The sequence below is a fragment of the Thamnophis sirtalis genome, unplaced genomic scaffold (genome assembly GCF_051295495.1).
Source record: "Thamnophis sirtalis isolate CommonGarterSnake01/CBP01778 unplaced genomic scaffold, rThaSir2_p1.2 scaffold_14, whole genome shotgun sequence".
Lineage (NCBI taxonomy): Eukaryota > Metazoa > Chordata > Lepidosauria > Squamata > Natricidae > Thamnophis > Thamnophis sirtalis.
The window spans coordinates 11,012,284-11,029,535 of NW_028261394.1; the positions used below are offsets into that span (position 1 = coordinate 11,012,284).

General features: G+C 44.0%; 1 protein-coding gene across 1 annotated transcript; it reads right to left on the reverse strand.

The window, feature by feature from the left end:
- Positions 1-217: 217 nt before the first annotated feature.
- LOC106550800 (uncharacterized) lies at positions 218-15,608 on the reverse strand. Its single transcript, XM_087728990.1, has 5 exons — positions 14,637-15,608; positions 7,434-7,479; positions 4,688-4,772; positions 3,793-3,831; positions 218-606 (listed from the first exon to the last, which is right to left on the reverse strand). Coding segments are annotated over exons 1-4 (414 nt in total). The 5' UTR covers positions 14,919-15,608; the 3' UTR covers positions 218-606; positions 3,793-3,830.
- Positions 15,609-17,252: the final 1,644 nt, after the last annotated feature.

A 17,252-nucleotide genomic window follows, 5' to 3' on the forward strand; every position in this document is an offset into this window, starting at 1 on the left:
CTCTCTCTCCCCTTTCCTCTCTTCTCTTTTCTTCCTTCCCTTCCCTGCCCCTCTCCCTCCCTCCCCCCTCTCTCCCCCTCCTTCTCCCTCCCTCCCTCCCTCTCTCTCTCTCTCTCTCTCTCTCTCACACACACACACACACACACACACACACACACACACACACACACACTGGAAGGCCCCAAGGGCCTAGAGCAAAGAAGGGTGAGTCAGACACTTTGCTAGGCATACAACTTTTAATCAGAGCAGGAAGGAAATGCTGCTAAACGGATTTTGAAGGAGCTGCTGGGGAGGGAGAGAGCCGAAAGACCAGCTGAGCTCCTGCAGAAACCCAGCACAGAAGCTTCAAAGAAGCGGGGGGGGGGGGGGATGAATGGGAAAAGGGACAACTCAAAGCCCTCACTGGCTGCAATTGGGCTGTAAATCTTCCAGCTCTTGCTGCCACCACCATCACAGTCTCCCCATCCCGATCTTTTCCCCCAAACCTTGTGAGAGCCAGAAAGATGCAAGTGGGGGGAGGGATTTATCTTGGGGGGAGGTGTTAGGAAAGCACCCCACGATGTAGGAGACACTGTTGGGGGACCCAGCCAGGCGTTCAGTCTGCAGCTGTGGAAACAGAAGAAGGAGCAAAGCATTGAAGGAGCTCTCATCAAGTTAGAAAAACTCTCAGGCAAAGGTCGGACTAAGCGTAGTACACAATATTATCTGCTACAACGTCCTACCCGTCAATGACTACTTCAGCTTCAACCACAACAATGCAAGAGCACACAATAGATACAAACTCAAAGTAAACCACTCCAAACTCGATTGCAGAAAATACAACTTCAGCAACAGAGCGGTTAACGCCTGGAATGCTCTACCTGACTCTGTGGTTTCTTCCCCAAACCCCCAAAACTCTAACTTTAGACTGTCTATTGTGGATCTCACCCCATTCCTAAGAGGTCCGTAAAGAGGGTGTGCATAGGCACACCAGCGTGCCTTCCGTCCCTGTCCTAATGTTCCTTTTTATTCCTATCCATTTCATGTGTTCAAAGTCATGTTGATACTTATATTTGTGATCTAACACATGCTTGACGAAATAAATAAAATTAAAAATAAACGAAGCTGAACAGTTGTGCCAATGATACATTCTGTAGGGGGTGGGAAGGGGAAGACAGAAAAATCCCCCCTTTAGAAAAAAAACAGGAAGTCCCTTTTTCTATTAAGGAAGTAGGCGTAGCAAGTCTCCTGTTCCAGCTGGGAGAGGAAAAAGCAGAATATTCTTTGGAGATTGAATGAATGGGAAGTGATAACCCGTCAGGCTTGTGAGAATGGCCACTGGGGAATTTAACAGACTAACAGGGATGGAAGGGACCTTGAAGGCCTTCTAGTCCAACCCTCTGCTCAGGCAGGAAACTCTAGTCTATACCATTTCAGACAAATATTTGTTCAATCTCTTCTTAGAAACTTCCAGAGTTGGAGCACTCACAACTCCTGGAGTCAAATCATTCCACTCATTCTCACTGTCGGGAAATTTCTCCTTTAGTTCTAAGTTGCTTCTCTCCTTGATTAGTTTCCACCAACTGCTTCTTGTTCTACCCTCAGGTGCCTTGGAGAATAGTTTGACTCCCTCTTCTTTGTGGCAACCCCTGAAATATTGGAAGACTGCTATCATGTCTCCCTGTTGTGGCCCAGCAGGAGCCGTTGGAGCTGCCACCAGACTCCGACAGCGAGGGGCCCTATGAGTCAGCTCTGGAGGATGTGGAGGACCCTGGATAGGGTTCTGACTCCGAGCAGGGCGCAGAGAGACTGGTTGGCCACCAGGTGGCACCTGAGCCTTGGGCCAGTGGGGAGGAGACAAGGGAGAGTGATCCAGAAGCCAGCAGTGAGTTGTTCCTGGATGCACGCCATCAAAGAGATATGAGGTGTCAGGAACAATTATGCAATTACAGGAGGTAATTGTGCTCAGCTGGTGGTCATTAGGCTCCTCTCCAGACTATATAAAAGACTGCTGGTGCACACGGGTCTCTTGCAGAAGTCAACGCAGGATTGAATGTCGGAGGACAATACTGGGAGCTTGGCAGGCTGGATTGCTGCCAAGCCTTATCTGTGTTTATTGCTGCCTGAGTTTGTCTGAGTTGCTGCCAAGATCCTTATCTATTTGTTTATTTGGCTTTCAGCCACCAAGATTCTGGTCTTGCTATTAAGGGACATTCTAATTAAGCTTGTCTCGGCTTTCGTTACTGGACGGAGGAGGGGGTCAGAACACTCCCCTAGTCCTTCTCTTCGTTATGACTAAGGCAAAGATGAAGGTTCCCTTTGCACATATGTGCTAGTCCCATGATGGCCAACCTATGGCATGCGTGCCACAGGGCATGCAAGGCATTGCCCTGTCAGCTGACTTTGGCCTTCATTTTGGGGCGTTTTTTGCCCTCCAGAGGCTTCCCTGAATGAGAGGAGATGGGTGATAGGAACGATGAGAAGACTCATAGTAATGGTAGCCAAGTGATCATCAGATGTCCTGGGTGTGTCAAACCGCCAAGCTCTTGCAACTCAAACCAAGTCATATGAAATTGCACTGTTTCTTTTCTGAGGCAACAGCGGTGGAAATCTTGCAAAATTTGCAGACCTTGTGAAATGCTAACAAATCCTGAGATTTCTACACGAATTACCCATTGAAATCACATGCCTCCTCTGTCTTGAAAAGAAGAAACAACCAAAGGAATATTAACATAGAAGATCCTCTAGGTTCCAATCCCATCTCTGCCAGACGTTATCCTTTTTATCGGTGCATTTATCTTCCTTTTGGTATACAGGCAGTCCTCGACTTACAACAGTTCATTTAGTGGCCATTCTAAATTATAACGCCCCAAAGTGACTTATGACCATTTTTCACACTTACGACCGTTGCAACCTCCTCCAGGATCCCACGATCCAAATTCAGACGCTTGCCAAATGGTTCATATTTATGACGGGGCACAATGTCCCAGAGTATCACACGATCCCCTTTTGCGACCTTCGGACAAGCCATATCGATGGGGAAGCCCAGATTCACTTAACTTACTTTCTTCACGGCTGCTGTCCTAACTTTGAACGGACACTAAAAGAATGGCCGTAACTCGAGGACAACCTAGGCTGGTTGTCAAGCATTGTGTTTGTCAAGGATGTGAATTCTGCTCATGCGGCCATGGGGATTCTGCGATGGTCATAAGCGAAGGACCAGTTGTAAATCGCTTTTTCTTGTCCAGTTGGAATGTTGTCGCTAAGCAAGTGCTTGTAACTCAAGGACTACCAGTAGGAAGGAAAGCTGCCGGGGTGGGGGTGCGGAGCATGGAAAAGTATAATAGAAAACACCTTTGAGAAAATCACTGTTTGGGGGGGTTTGCACATAAAAAAAAAATTCTTATGGACATTGCAGCAGCACAGAACTTTGCCACTGCATACGTGGTAACCGGGTTAGTATTCTGGAGGAGAAAGCCTAGATAAAAATTGTCTGCCCTCCCTGGCAATCTCTCTAATAAGGGATGAATATGTGCAGACCTACAAGCTCTGTATAACTCGCAGTGTAATAGAACATGTGAATTACCTTCCACTTCTCAGGTTTGATGCTGATACCTTATTCTACGGCACCAAAAGCAGTCAGAAACCAATGCCTTATTTTCCTTTTCCCCCTTCCTTTCCCCCCAGCCTTCTCTTCCCCTTCCCTAATTTCCTTCCTATTTACTTTTGCATTTTCTTTGCACGCTATATTATAAATTAATAAGCCATTAGAGATCAGAGAGCATTATACAAAAGATAGAAAAACCTACTCACCAGTCACTCTAAGTCTAGAATTTGCCAGTGGTTTCAAATCTGCAAGAGGAAAATTAAAAAAAATAAAAAATAGGAAGGGAAATGAAACAAAAAATTCTTACTGGATGCTGGATTAATTAGGCTGTCCAATCCCTTCTTAAAAACTTCTAGTGATGTTATGATACAAGTTAACTGGGGAATTCTGGGAATCCACAGAATACATTGTCTGAAAAAGTATAAGTATCCTCTGCGAGCTGCACTGACTACCTGTCGACCTCCGGATACGCTTCAAGGTGCTACTTACCACCCATAAAGCCCTCCATGGTAGTGGATCTGGGTACTTGAGAGACCGCCTACTGCCAATCACCTCCACACGACCTATTAGATCTCATCGATTAGGCCTCCTCCGAGGTCCATCCGCTGGTCAATGCCGACTGGCAACCATGCGGAGGAGAGCCTTCTCGGTGGTAGCTCCGACCCAATGGAACGATCTCCCCGTGGAGATTCGTACCCTCACCACCCTCCAGACCTTCCGCACAGCCCTCACAATCTGGCTATCTTGTCAGGCCTGGGGCTAAAGATTGTAACCCGCCCGAATGGTATGAATGTTGTGTTTTAACCATGTATTGTTTTATATGTAAAAGTCTGTTTTCCCCCCTTCCTTTGGATTGTGAGCCACCCTGAGTCCCCCCAGGGAAAAGGGCGGCATATAAATAAACCTCTAATCTAATCTAATCTATAAGGTTTCCTGCCTAAGCAGGGTGGTTGGACTAGAAGACCTCCAAGGTCTCTTCCAACTTTGTTATTCTGTTAATGCTCCAAGCCATGTGGACAGGCTACGGTTATAAGCAGATGGACGTTCTCTCTAATAAACCAAGATCCTTCCTGTGATTCTTCTGCTCCCTATTTCCCTTACCACTCGTGATGCCACTTGGGAACTGGCGGCAGTGGTCGCTTCCTCACATACACTTCGGTGTCAGCAGTCTCCTGCACGGCTTGCTCTGCAGGACAATGGAGGGGAGAAAAAAACCCAAATCAAAGAGGTTAATTAATTCACACTCCGCCATATCAATAACACAAGATCCACAGGTTAACACTCTACATCCCAACTGCTAACCTGCGCAGAAAGAAAAATGCTCGCAAAGCATTGGATATTTTTTGACATAAAGGGCACCAAAAACATTTCACATGTACGTATTTCACAAATATTTCGCAGGAGAAGCAGTTTGGTGGTGTGGATAAGGCACTAGCTAGCAACCAGGAGATGGTGAGTTCTAGTCCTACCTTCTAGTCCAGCGGCGAAAGTCGCCTGGGTGACTTTGGGCCAATCACTAGGAAGCAGTGAGTTCTAGTCCTGCCTTAGACACGAAAGTCGGACAGGTGACTTTGGGCCAATCACCAGGAGACAGTGAGTTCTAGTCCTGCCTTAGGCATGAAAGCTCACTGGGTGACTTTGGGCCAATCACCAGGAGATGGTGAGTTCTAGTCCTGCCTTAGTCACGAAAGCCGGCTGGGTGGCTTTGGGCCAATCACCAGGAGATGGAGAGTTCTAGTCCTGCCTTAGTCACGAAAGCCGGCTGGGTGGCTTTGGGCCAATCACCATGAGACGGAGAGTTCTAGTCCTGCCTTAGTCACGAAAGCCAGCTGGGTGGCTTTGGGCCAGTCAGAGGTGGTATTTGCCGGTTCTCCAATCTACTCAAAATTTCTGCTACCGGTTCTCCAGAACTGGCCAAAACCTGCTAAATACCACCTCTGGACTACACCATGTTATTCTAGTTCAATTTTTTTAAATCTATAGTCTGTTCACATATATTGGAATAACATATATAGCCTGTTCATTATTTATTAGAATAACATAATAGAAAGACCTCTTTTTAAATTCTTTTCATTATATTACTCAAATGAATACTGCATTCCTTCTATTATGAGGCACACTCAAGAAACCATGTCCATAACAATGATGGGAAAGTTTACACCATTTTTAAAAACAAGTGGTCTTTTTTTTTCATGTGAAGAAAAACCAGGAAGTGGCGGACAAAAGTTCAATCAGAATGAAAAATTAGTGATTGTGGAACAAACATGTTGCTGATTAACATCCTTCTCAAAATTGATGGATCCAGTGGGCGGTTAACCAAGGTCACTGTTGAGAATGGCCTTGAGATTAAGGAGGGGACAAAATATCACTGGTTATTTACACCAGATCAGCATGAGCAAATGTATTAGTAGGTAGATTTAAATTCTGGTTAATCCTGTAAATCATTTATAAGGAGAATTGGGGCATCCAGGAAATCGTAATAAGAAGGTAGCTCAACTCGTGCATGCTTGCTGTGTGTTTAAAGGTTTGCTGAGTCTCACAAATGCACCTTGTTTCAATATAACCCACTCCTGAATCCAGGATAGGAGATTTGTTTAATACATACTGCAATTTTCAGAGTATAAGATGCTCCGGAGTATAAGACAGAGCTTAGTTTTTGGGGAGGAAATAAGAAAATAAATATTCTGCCTCTGCCTACCAGCATCCATGGTATACGTCTGGCTAGCATCCTGTCAGTGTGTGAGAGAGTTGAGGGCTGTTTGGAAACAAACAGTATTTGCTGTGTGGGCAACAAGGAAGGAGACAGCAAGGAGCCTGGGCGTGGCTTCTTTTGTACTAAAGCTGCGTGCTGTGCTGATATCTAAAACTAAAACTGAAAGTGAAACTCCTCTGCTGAACTACCATGTTGGAAAACCTGCTTTTGATATTGTATATTTACTTAATGTGTTATATTATATATAAAGAGAAGGTATTGAATCCTGCTGAATCAGTTAGTTGTGTGTGCTTTCTGGAGTCTGTGATTGCTGCTGCAAATTCTGACACCTCCTTGCAGCAAATAGCAAACAGCCAGGTCAGCTTCAGCACATTATTGCAGCCTGATTCAGCATGAGCAGCTGATTGGCGGGTGGATCGGCCTCCTGGAATACCCCCAATCAGCTGTTCTAGGCTGCAGGGATTGCAACAGACCATCGCCTTCTCTGTGCCTTGCGTTTTTGACTACATTTGGTGTATAAGATGCACCCAAATTTTCACCCCCTGAGGGAGAGAAAAAGTGTGTGATACTCCAGAAAATAGCAATAGCAATAGCAGTTATACCGCTTCATAGGGCTTTCAGCCCTCTCTAAGCGGTTTACAGAGTCAGCATATTGCCCCCAACAACAATCCGGGTCCTTATTTTACCCACCTCGGAAGGATGGAAGGCTGAGTCAACCCTGAGCCGGTGAGATTTGAACAGCCGAACTGCTGAACTGCAGTCAGCTGAAGTAGCCTGCAGTGCTGCATTTAACCACTGCACCACCTTGGCTCAATGAAAATATGCTAAATACATTTTGTTTTCTCAACCAGATGCAGTTTCCAGATGCGATGGCTTCCCCATAACATAATCCAACATTGGTTATGCAGTTGAACTCCCCCACATCTGGAAAACTGGGGAAAATAGCACAAACATCACTCTTTCCCCCAATTCCAGTGACTTTTCGCCTTCTCTTGGATTTTGAGTCCCACCTTCCTAGCCAGAAGTGGCTGAGAATGGTATTAGAGTCCAAAAATAGGAGCGCGCCAAGACATGCAAACACACTCAACGATTCTTTGATGACCCATGAAATTTGGGAGGCCAACAAGGACTCACCAATCTCATCCAAGATGTTCTGCTGAGCAGTATGGTGAGCTTTCTCCTATTTAAGAAACAGAGAAGGTGGGGAGAGAGAGAAAAAAGACACACATGAGTTGGAAGCATTAGAACATAGAATCATAGAGCTGAAAGAGACCTTGGAGGTCTTCTAGTCCAGAGGTCGGCAAACGTAAACACTCAAAGAGCCATTTGGACCCGTTTCCTCAGAAAACACCGGAAGCCACAAAGGTCCTAACTGGAAGCCCCCTGTTCAATTCTGGAGCTGACAGGAAGTTCAGTTCCCCCACATCATAGAGTCTCCTCCTAGCACGGCGTACGTTTTCCTCTACCTGTCATAACCGCAAACCTATCAATTGTGGAGATAACTGGAATATAGCAATAGCAGTAGCAATAGCAGTTAGACTTATATACTGCTTCATAGGGCTTTCAGCCCTCTCTAAGCGGTTTACAGAGTCAGCATATCGCCCCCAACAATCCAGGTCCTCATTTCACCCACCTCGGAAGGATGGAAGGCTGAGTCAACCTTGAGCCGGTGAGATTAGAACCGCTGAACTGCAGATAACAGTCAGCTGAAGTGGCCTGCAGTACTGCACCCTAACCACTGCGCCACCTCGACTCTCCTTGCCATAGAGTCTTCTCCTGGCGCCCTGTGCTTCTCTCCCCCCCCCACACCGGAAGCTCCTCTCAAAATTGTGGTGCCGACCAGTGACAGAGCCGCAGCAGAGGGAGGAAAGAGCCACATGCGGCTCCAGAGCCGCAGTTTGCTGACCCCCTGTTCTATTCCAACTGCCTGCTCAAGGCAGGAATCAAGTTCCAGTCAAATGGCTATCGAGTCTATTTTTGAAAACCTCCAATGATGGAGCATCCACAACTCCAAGAGACAAGCTATTCCATTGATTAATTGTTCTTACTGTCAGAAATTTTATCCTGACTTCTAGGCTGGATGTCTCTTTAACAAGCTTCTACCTATACTTTCCTCTACACTAGGCTGCCAACAGGAGGAACTTTCAACCAACACAAACAGCAACTGAAATGTTGTTCATCAGAGTCCCATATTTCTGCAGAGCATCAAGTTTGGGAAAAACTGGTTTAGATTTTCTGAGATGGCTAGGTTTTTTCCCCCCTCTTATTTTTTTTTTTAGCAGATTTTTTTAAAATTATTTTTTCCCTTCTACAACACCTTACAGTCATTACATCAACATTGTTATGTCATCATACCTGTACATGTATATAATATTTCGCTTCTATATTTACACACTTTATACACAGTTCTATATATATTTATATAGAAATATAAATATTGGCTTAATTAATGTTATTCTTGTTTTGCAGCCATTTGTACCAATTGTTCCAAATTTCATAATATTCCGACTCTTCTTTATCTTTTAATTTCAGTGTTAATTTGTCCATCTTTGCACATTCCAAAGTTTTTTTTTATCACTAAATCGTCCGAGGGGGTATTATTTTGTTTCCAGCATTGGGCAAATGCTATTCTAGCTGTAGTTGGCAGATGTGCTAATATGTACTTAATTTTCTTTGTATATTTCCCTTTGATTATTCCCAGTAGAAAGATTTCGGGTTTGTATTTTATCTGTTCTCCTGTAATTTCTTGCACCCATTTCCAAATTTTTGTCCAATATTTTTGTGTTTGTTTTGTGTTTTTCCCCCCTCTTCTAATCATGGCTTCTGAACTGAACTTCTTCAGACTTCACCCTTCCTGTTGCAATTATTATTATTATTTATAAATTTTTCTTAAATATACATAAGTGTTAAATGTATGGGGATGTGGTGGCTCAGTGGCTAAGACGCTGAGCTTGTCAATCAGAAAGGTTGCCAGTTCGGCGGTTCGAATCCCTAACGCCGAGTAAGGGAGTGAGCTCCCGTTACTTGCTCCAGCTTCTGCCAACCTAGCAATTCGAAAGCATGTAAAAATGCAAGTAGAAAAATAGGGACCACTTTGGTGAGAAGGAAGGTAACAGCGCTCCATGCACCTTCGGCGTTTAGTCATGACGGCCACATGACCACGGAGACATCTTCAGACAGCGCTGGCTCTTCGGCTTTGAAACGGAGATGAGCACCGCCCCTTAGAGTCAGGAATAACTAGCAAAGATGTGCAAGGGAACCTTTACCTTTAATGTATAGTATATTTTCTGGGTCCATTTGTTTATACAACATAAAATGGTATCATAGTAACCGTAATTATAATAGTATTAATCATAATAGTAGCAAACATTGACTTGTTTATAATACCAATCTTTCATCCTTTATACATCTTTCCCCCTCTAAGTGCTACCTCTTTTATCTAATCACTGATAAAACAGATGCCATATTGAAAAATATTGTTTCTTCCTTATCTTTTAGCTTTAGTGTCAATCTGTCCATCTCCGCACAATCTAGTATTTTTTTTAAATTATATTTTCATCAGCCTCCCTGTTGAAGTTATGAAAAGGAGAGGAAAAAAAAAAAAAGAGGTGGTAAGCATTTTGGTTTCCTAAAAGCCTCTTCGGTGCTAAATACGTTAGAGTGACTCCGGTTTGACCCACTTCAGGTTGGGCATCTTAAAGGCATGGGTGGCATGCTGGTTGAATATCGGATCGGCCTGCAGGAGGGCAGCCCAAGATTCTTGCAGAAGGTTAACTGAAATTTAATCGTAGCCAATGAACTGCCCTCTGCTAGATAGACCTCTTCATTTATGCTCTCCCATTTATCTATCATGAAGTTTCCAGGGAAATTGAGAAATAGAGAGATCTTTTACGGAGAACAACCCATATTTAAATGGTAGACAATCATTTAAATAGGAGCCAGCCGTGTGCAGCAGCTGCCAAAAAAGCCAACACAGTTCTAGGCTGCATAGACAGAGGAATAGAATCTCGTGAAGGGTTAATACCACTTTATAATGCCTTGGTAAGGCCACACTTGGAATACTGCATTCAGTTTTGGTTGCCATGATGTCAAAAAGATATCGAGAATCTAGAAAGAGTGCAGAGAAGAGCAAGAAAGAGGATTAGGGGACTGGAGGCTAAAACGTATGAAGAATGGTTGCAGGAACTGGGTATGTCTAGTTGAATGAAAAGAAGGACTAGGGGAGACATGATAGCAGTCTTCCAATATCTCAGGGGCTGCCCCAAAGAAGAGGGAGTCAAACTATTCTCCAAAGTACCTGAAGGCAGGACAAGAAGCAATGGGTGGAAACTAATAAAGGAGAGGAGCAACTTAGAACTAAGGAGGAATTTCCTGACAGTGAGAACAATTAATCAGTGGAACAACTTGCCTCCAACAGTTATGAATGCTCCAACATTGTGAGTTTTTAAGAAGATGTTGGATAGCCATTTGTCTGAAGTGGTGTAGAGTTTCCTGCCTAAGCAGGGGGTTGGACTAGTCACTAGAAGATCTCCAAGGTCCCTTCCAACTGTTATTCTATTCAGTCAGAATGGTAACTAGTCCATGGGAAAAGTGGGTATAAAATACAGGATAGATACAGGTAGTTTTTGGATGAGTAAATAGAGGCACTCAGAGCTGGAATACTGGAAGCAGAAGGAATTATTAAATCAATGTAGCACCATTTCTGCAAACATTATTATCCCCTTCAAAAAGGTGTCACCAAGAATCATGGTGGAGCAGTGGTTAGTGCGCAGTACTGCAGGCTACTTATGCTGACTGCCGGCTGACTGCAATTTGGCTGTTCGAATCTCACCAGGCTCAAGGCTGGACTCAGCCTTCCATCCTTCCGAGGTGGGTAAAATGAGGACCCAGATTGTTCCGGGAAATATACTGACTCTGTAAACCGCTTAGAGAGGGCTGGAAAGCACTGTGAAGCGGGATATAGTCTAAGTGCTATTCCTTCCTTCCTTCCTTCCTTCCTTCCTTCCTTCCTTCCTTCCTTTCCTTCCATCCATCCATCCATGCACAGTGGTTAGAATGCAGTATTGTAAGCTAACTCTCCTGACCACTAGCAGTTCGATCCGGAATGGCTCAAGGTTGACTCAGCCTTCCATCCTTCTGAGGTGGGTAAAATGAGGACCCAGATTGTTCAGGGAAATCTGTAAACCACTTAAGAGAGGGCTGTAAAGCACTATGAAGCAGCATATAAGTCTAAATGCCATTGCTATTGCTAAGTGACAAGTGAGGTTCTAATTGGAGTAAAAGAGGTTACTCTTCAGAAGGTTAAGAAAGAACTCTACCCTACTGTAAATACGCCTCCATTTTCCTCTTGTTGGAAATATATTATCCGACAATGGGCTAATGTTTATTGGTAATGAAACAGCACAAGAGACCAAAAGGAAGAATTCGATAGTGCAAACATTCAGTTATACCACCCCAAAACAAGTGCTTTATGTTCATTTTTATTAAACCCTAGAAACATGATTTTTTTGATTAAAAATAATAATAATCCGGCTTAGAAGAACACTGCTTGTCCTATGGTTGAACTCTAAAATGCATCCCTGACCTTCATTCCACACATAAATGCCCTAGAGGTATTTTTAAGGAGAGTGGAAAGCCATTTGCCTGAAATGCTAGTATAGGGTTTCCTGATTGAGCAGGGGGTTGGACTAAAGGACCTCCAAGTCCCTTCCAACTCTGTTATTTGTTCTGTTCATAAATCGGATTAAAGGAGCAGATATTTCCATCATAAACAAAGAAACACAAGCCCATTTATATGGGAAAAAATGCTTCCCCTCTATAGTTTGGAATTTCTGGATGAAAGCTGTTGTGGGAAAAAATAATAAATGATTCCGTAATGATGGGAGAGTTAAGCTACCTTCATGCTAAGATCTGCCATGTTTAACAGTTAAGTGTTAATACCACTTTATAATGCCTTGGTAAGGCCACACTTGGAATACTGCATTCAGTTTTGGTTGCCACGATGTAAAAAGGATGTGAAGAATCTAGAAAGTATGCATAGAAGAGCAACAAAGACGATTAGGGGACTGGAGGCCAAAACAGATGAAGAATGGTTGCAGGAACTGGATAAGTCTAGTCTTATGAAAAGAAGGACCGGGGGGAGATGATAGCAGTCTTCCAATATCTCAGGGGCTGCCACAAAGAAGAGGGAGTCAAACTATTCCCCAAAGCACCTGAGGGCAGGACAATGGGTAAAAGCAATGGGTGGAAACTAATCAAGGAGTGAAGCAACTTAGAACCAAGGAGAAATTTCCTGACAGAACAATTAATCAGTGGAACAACTTGCCTCCAGAAGTTGTGAATGCTCCAACACTGGAAGTTTTCAAGATGACGTTGGATAACCATTGGTCTGAAGTAGTATAGAGTTTCCTGCCTAAGCAGGGGGTTGGACTAGAAGACCTCCAAGATCCCTTCCAACTCTGTTATTATATTAACTATGGCTTGTGGAATAAGCCACATCACGTGGATTCATGGAACACACCAAGCCACAAACCACAATTTACAAACCAGATTTGAGTCTAGAATGCATTTTGCCTGGTTTCTGCTCTGCAGGCCACAGAGGATTTAACCAGACCTAAACAGGGATGAATGTTCAGTGATTTAGTGGCCTTCCTTCTGGTTCCAAGGAAGACCAGAAGGTGTATTAATGGGTCACGCTGAAACAGATATGAAGGGTGTGATAAATAGTCCATGGCCAACTCTATAATCTGGATGTCCATTTTAGGAGAACATGGCTTGAGGGCCATCAATGTTGGGCTGAACTTCAAATAGTCTCTTTGGGATTTGTTCACCAAGACAGACAGGTAGCAGGGCAGGATTTGTACTAAATCAGCCAGTAGATTTGCAAATAATCAAAAGTGGTAGTTAGTTAAATAGCAGGAATACCTTCTTCTACTACCTTGACCTTCTGTCTTGTTAAATATATATATATATATATATATATATATATATATGAGTTGTTGGATGCAGTTGTCTTGATGAATCTTCTTGCAGATATGCAGGCCAGTTACAAACAGGGTCTATAGTAGTGCTAAGAGCTCATTTATCTAATCATGGTTTGCTGGTCCACACAACCTGTTAGTAGGCCATTAAATCAAATGCACAACCCAGGTTAACGACACAGCATTCTGTAGTCATTTAATATGCTATGCCCAAAGAAGAGGGGTGTGTGTGTGTCGATTTATTCTCCATAGCATCTGAAAGCACAGCAAGAAGCAATGGATGGAAGCTAATCAAGGAGAGAGGCAACCTGGAATTAAGGAGGGATTTCCTGATAGTTTAGAACAATTAATCAGTGGAACAACTTTCCTCCAGAAGTTGTGGATGCTCCAACGCTGGAAGTCTTTAAGAAGAGTCTGGACAGCCATTTGTCTGAAATGGTATCAGGTTTCCTGCCTGACAACCATGGGGGTTGGACTAGAAGACCTCCAAGGTCCCTTCCAATTCTGTTATTCTGTTTCTAAAAAGCCTATACAATCGCATAAGGATGAGAAGCCAAAATACAACCAGCAAAGAAAGCCTTTAGGTTTTTCACCATCTGCTGAACCACGAATAAACTCAACCTGAATATTTGCCTAGACAATTGTAGCCAAGACCATATTCTTTCCCATGGTAACCAGAGGTGGGTTGCTCCCGGTTCGGCTGACCCGCTAGTGGAATTCAGGCCTGGATCGCAGAATCCGCAGCGACCCAGGCCTGCCACGCCCCCGAACCGGTTCCCTCGCCACCACTGGGACGCTGCCATTTTTGTTTTGAGTGTCTGTGCATTTGCGGTTCACTGTAAATTGTTCCGCGCATGCGCGAAGAACATTTTACATTGAAAGATGCACGCGGCACAGGTTGCAAAACGGTAGCAAAAGAACAAATAATAAAAACCAAATTGCTTGCGGAAAAAAACAACAACCTAGTAGTGAAGCTAAAGCTTGGCTATTTTGGACACCTTATGGGAAATTAAGAATCCAAGGAGAAGACTTTGGTTCTTGGGAGAAATTTCAGGGACTTGGAACAGAGGTCAGCAGAAGACACTAATACCACCAGCCTGAGTTTACAAGATCTCAGAGGCAATTATGGAGGAAAATTCTCCTTCCACCCATGAAAATTCAAAAGCGGTTGAATAATGGAACCACCAAAATGCAAGATGGGACTAAACCCATGTGTAGCTACCTCAAAGGTGGACGTGTCGATTGAAGAAGACATCACCGGTCTGAATGACCTTGGCTGGTTACACCTTGAAGGCTGAGGACTTCAAGAGACTTCTTACATTTTATCTCATTTTACCTGGATTTTACGGTGGCTCACCTGATGCTCTTTTCCTGAAGATTCTCTCTGGTGGACACTGTGATCAGAGTGAGGTTCCTTTTTTCCAAATAAAAGCCCAGTTAGCTTCTGCATGGAGGCCTCCAGTTCTTCTTCCGTATATTCCAGGGGTTTTCCGGCACTGCTGGCAAACTGACTATAGGAAGTTGAGGGCTTCTCATCATCTGGCTTCTTCATGATGTCATCATCTGGCTTCCGATTCATCAAAATAAGGACTAAGACAAACAAAATCATGCACAGGTAGACCACCCAGAACTCTTCCATTCTAGCAGATTCAGGAATCTAACTTCAGACCCAGAACTTTCAATATTGCCGCAATGCCACGGAATTGGTGCTGGGTTTCATCAAGTGTTCACAATTTCTTCACTAGGAGGAAAAACTTAACACTACTCCAAATTAAGAGCAGAAATATATCTGTTCCGCCAGATATTCTGAGAAATGGGGAGTTAGATCTTCCTTGCTTAAACAACTTTCATCCACCTTAGATGTTCTTCACCAGCAAACACAACTGAGCCTTAATCGTATGCAAGTTACAGACAGGGTCCCTTTTTCTTGGATTCTGAGATGTTTTGTTAATGAATTTTTTGAAAAAAGATTGTTTCCATGTTCACATTCATTTGCTGTTGCCGCTTCCCTGGTTGCTGGTGAGTGTTAGGTGATTCTTCAGACCCGCGGAGATCCGTTTCCCAGCCAAAAATACCAACCAAGTTCAGGAATGGGTCTCACAATTGTCCAATGCGCCTTTGCTATGTCAAATATACAAGTCCTTACAATGTTTCAATAGTCTTTTGTGTTGTCAAAATCCAAGATATTAACTTCCGACAATTGTGGATCAGATCCAGAGTAGTTTAATTTAGTTCATAAATCGATTCACCAAGGATCCTTATCCCGAAAATGTTGTTCTTTAAAAGAAAATCTGCAGAGTTGAACACAGAAGCTAAAGTTACTTTAAAAAAAAAAAAAAAGGATGTGCCAGAATAGAAGACACAGCCTTTTGAACTGCACCACCAGTAATTAGAAAGTGCAAATCTTGAAATCTCTTGAATTTGTCTCCAAGGATATTAGTTTCTGGTCAGGAAGTAAGATGTTAGTTGCTTTATATGGCGATTGAAGTCAAGCTCTTTCTCCTATGTCACTTCTTTTTCAGATCCTTCCACTTGGCTATTCCATAGGAATCTAGTCAAAGGGCCAATTAAAATATGTCACCCACCCCAATCTTTAGCCAATCATGGTAGAGGGCCATTGCCATATATCATTCAGCATTGCAAAGTCGATCTGAAGGGCCAAAAAGTCCATGAGAAGGGCTGGCTGGTGGAGCCGAACTTCAGAAGCCAAACTTGCAAGCGGGTTACAAGGGGCATAGCTGAGTCCCCGCCAGGTGGTTTTTTGTTACCGTTGAGAAAATGCCAGAGCTAGAAGAAGGGAAAGCGATATCAAGAGATCGCCTATATTTCCTATTTTACATTGATGTACACTGACCGCAGCTTTTTAAATAGTCTGTTCTCACAACCGAGTTTCTTTTCTTGCCACCTAAAATGACTAACATCAAAAACGTCATCAAAAAAAACCACAGCCAAGAATGTTCTTTCTGCGCCAACTCAGGAAGCTCAAACTGACCAAAGAGCTGCTGATTCGGTTCTACAGAGGAAATATTGAGTCTGTCATCTGCACCTCCGTAACTGTCTGGTTTGGCTCTGCAACCTAACAAGACAGACGGACTTCAACAGATAATTAGAACTGCAGAAAAAACAATTGCTACTAATCTGCCTTCCATTGAGGACCTGTACGCTGCACGAGTCAAAAAGAGGGCTGGGAAAATATCTACAGACCCCTCACACCCTGGACACATTTTTTTTTCAACTCCTACCCTCTGGACATTCAATCCTCAGGATGATAAAGATAATTGAGCAGTTAATTACTCTTTCAGAATTCCTAAATAGCCACAAGTGCCCAGCTGTGACCAGGGGGGCATTTGCCCAGGTTTGCCTGGTGCACCAGTTGCGTCCCTACCTGAACCGGGAGGCTCTCACAACAGTCACTCGTGCCCTTGTGACCTCCAGACTGGATTACTGCAACGTGCTCTACATGGGGCAGCCCTTGAAGAGTATTCGGCGACTTCAGCTTGTCCAGAATGCAGCCACGTGAGCGATCGTGGGTGCGCCTCGGTTCACCCACGTAACACCTATCCTCCGCGAGCTGCACTGGCTGCCTGTTGGTCTCCGGGTACGCTTCAAGGTGCTAGTTGTCACCTACAAAGCCCTTCATGGTATTGGACCTGGGTACTTGAGAGACCGCCTACTGCCAATTACCTCCACTAGACCAATTAGATCCCACAGACTAGGCCTCCTCCGAATTCCATCAGCCGGCCAGTGTCGACTGGCGACTACCCGGAGGAGAGCCTTCTCTGTGGCTGCTCCGACCCTCTGGAACGAACTCCCCGTGGAGATTCGTACCCTCACCACCCTCCAGGCTTTCCGCATAGCCCTTAAAACCTGGCTGTTCCGACAGGCCTGGGGCTAAAGACTTGCTGCCCCACTTCGAATGGTATGATTGTTGTGCTTTTAACTATGTATGGTTTCCATGTTTTTGTAACTCTGT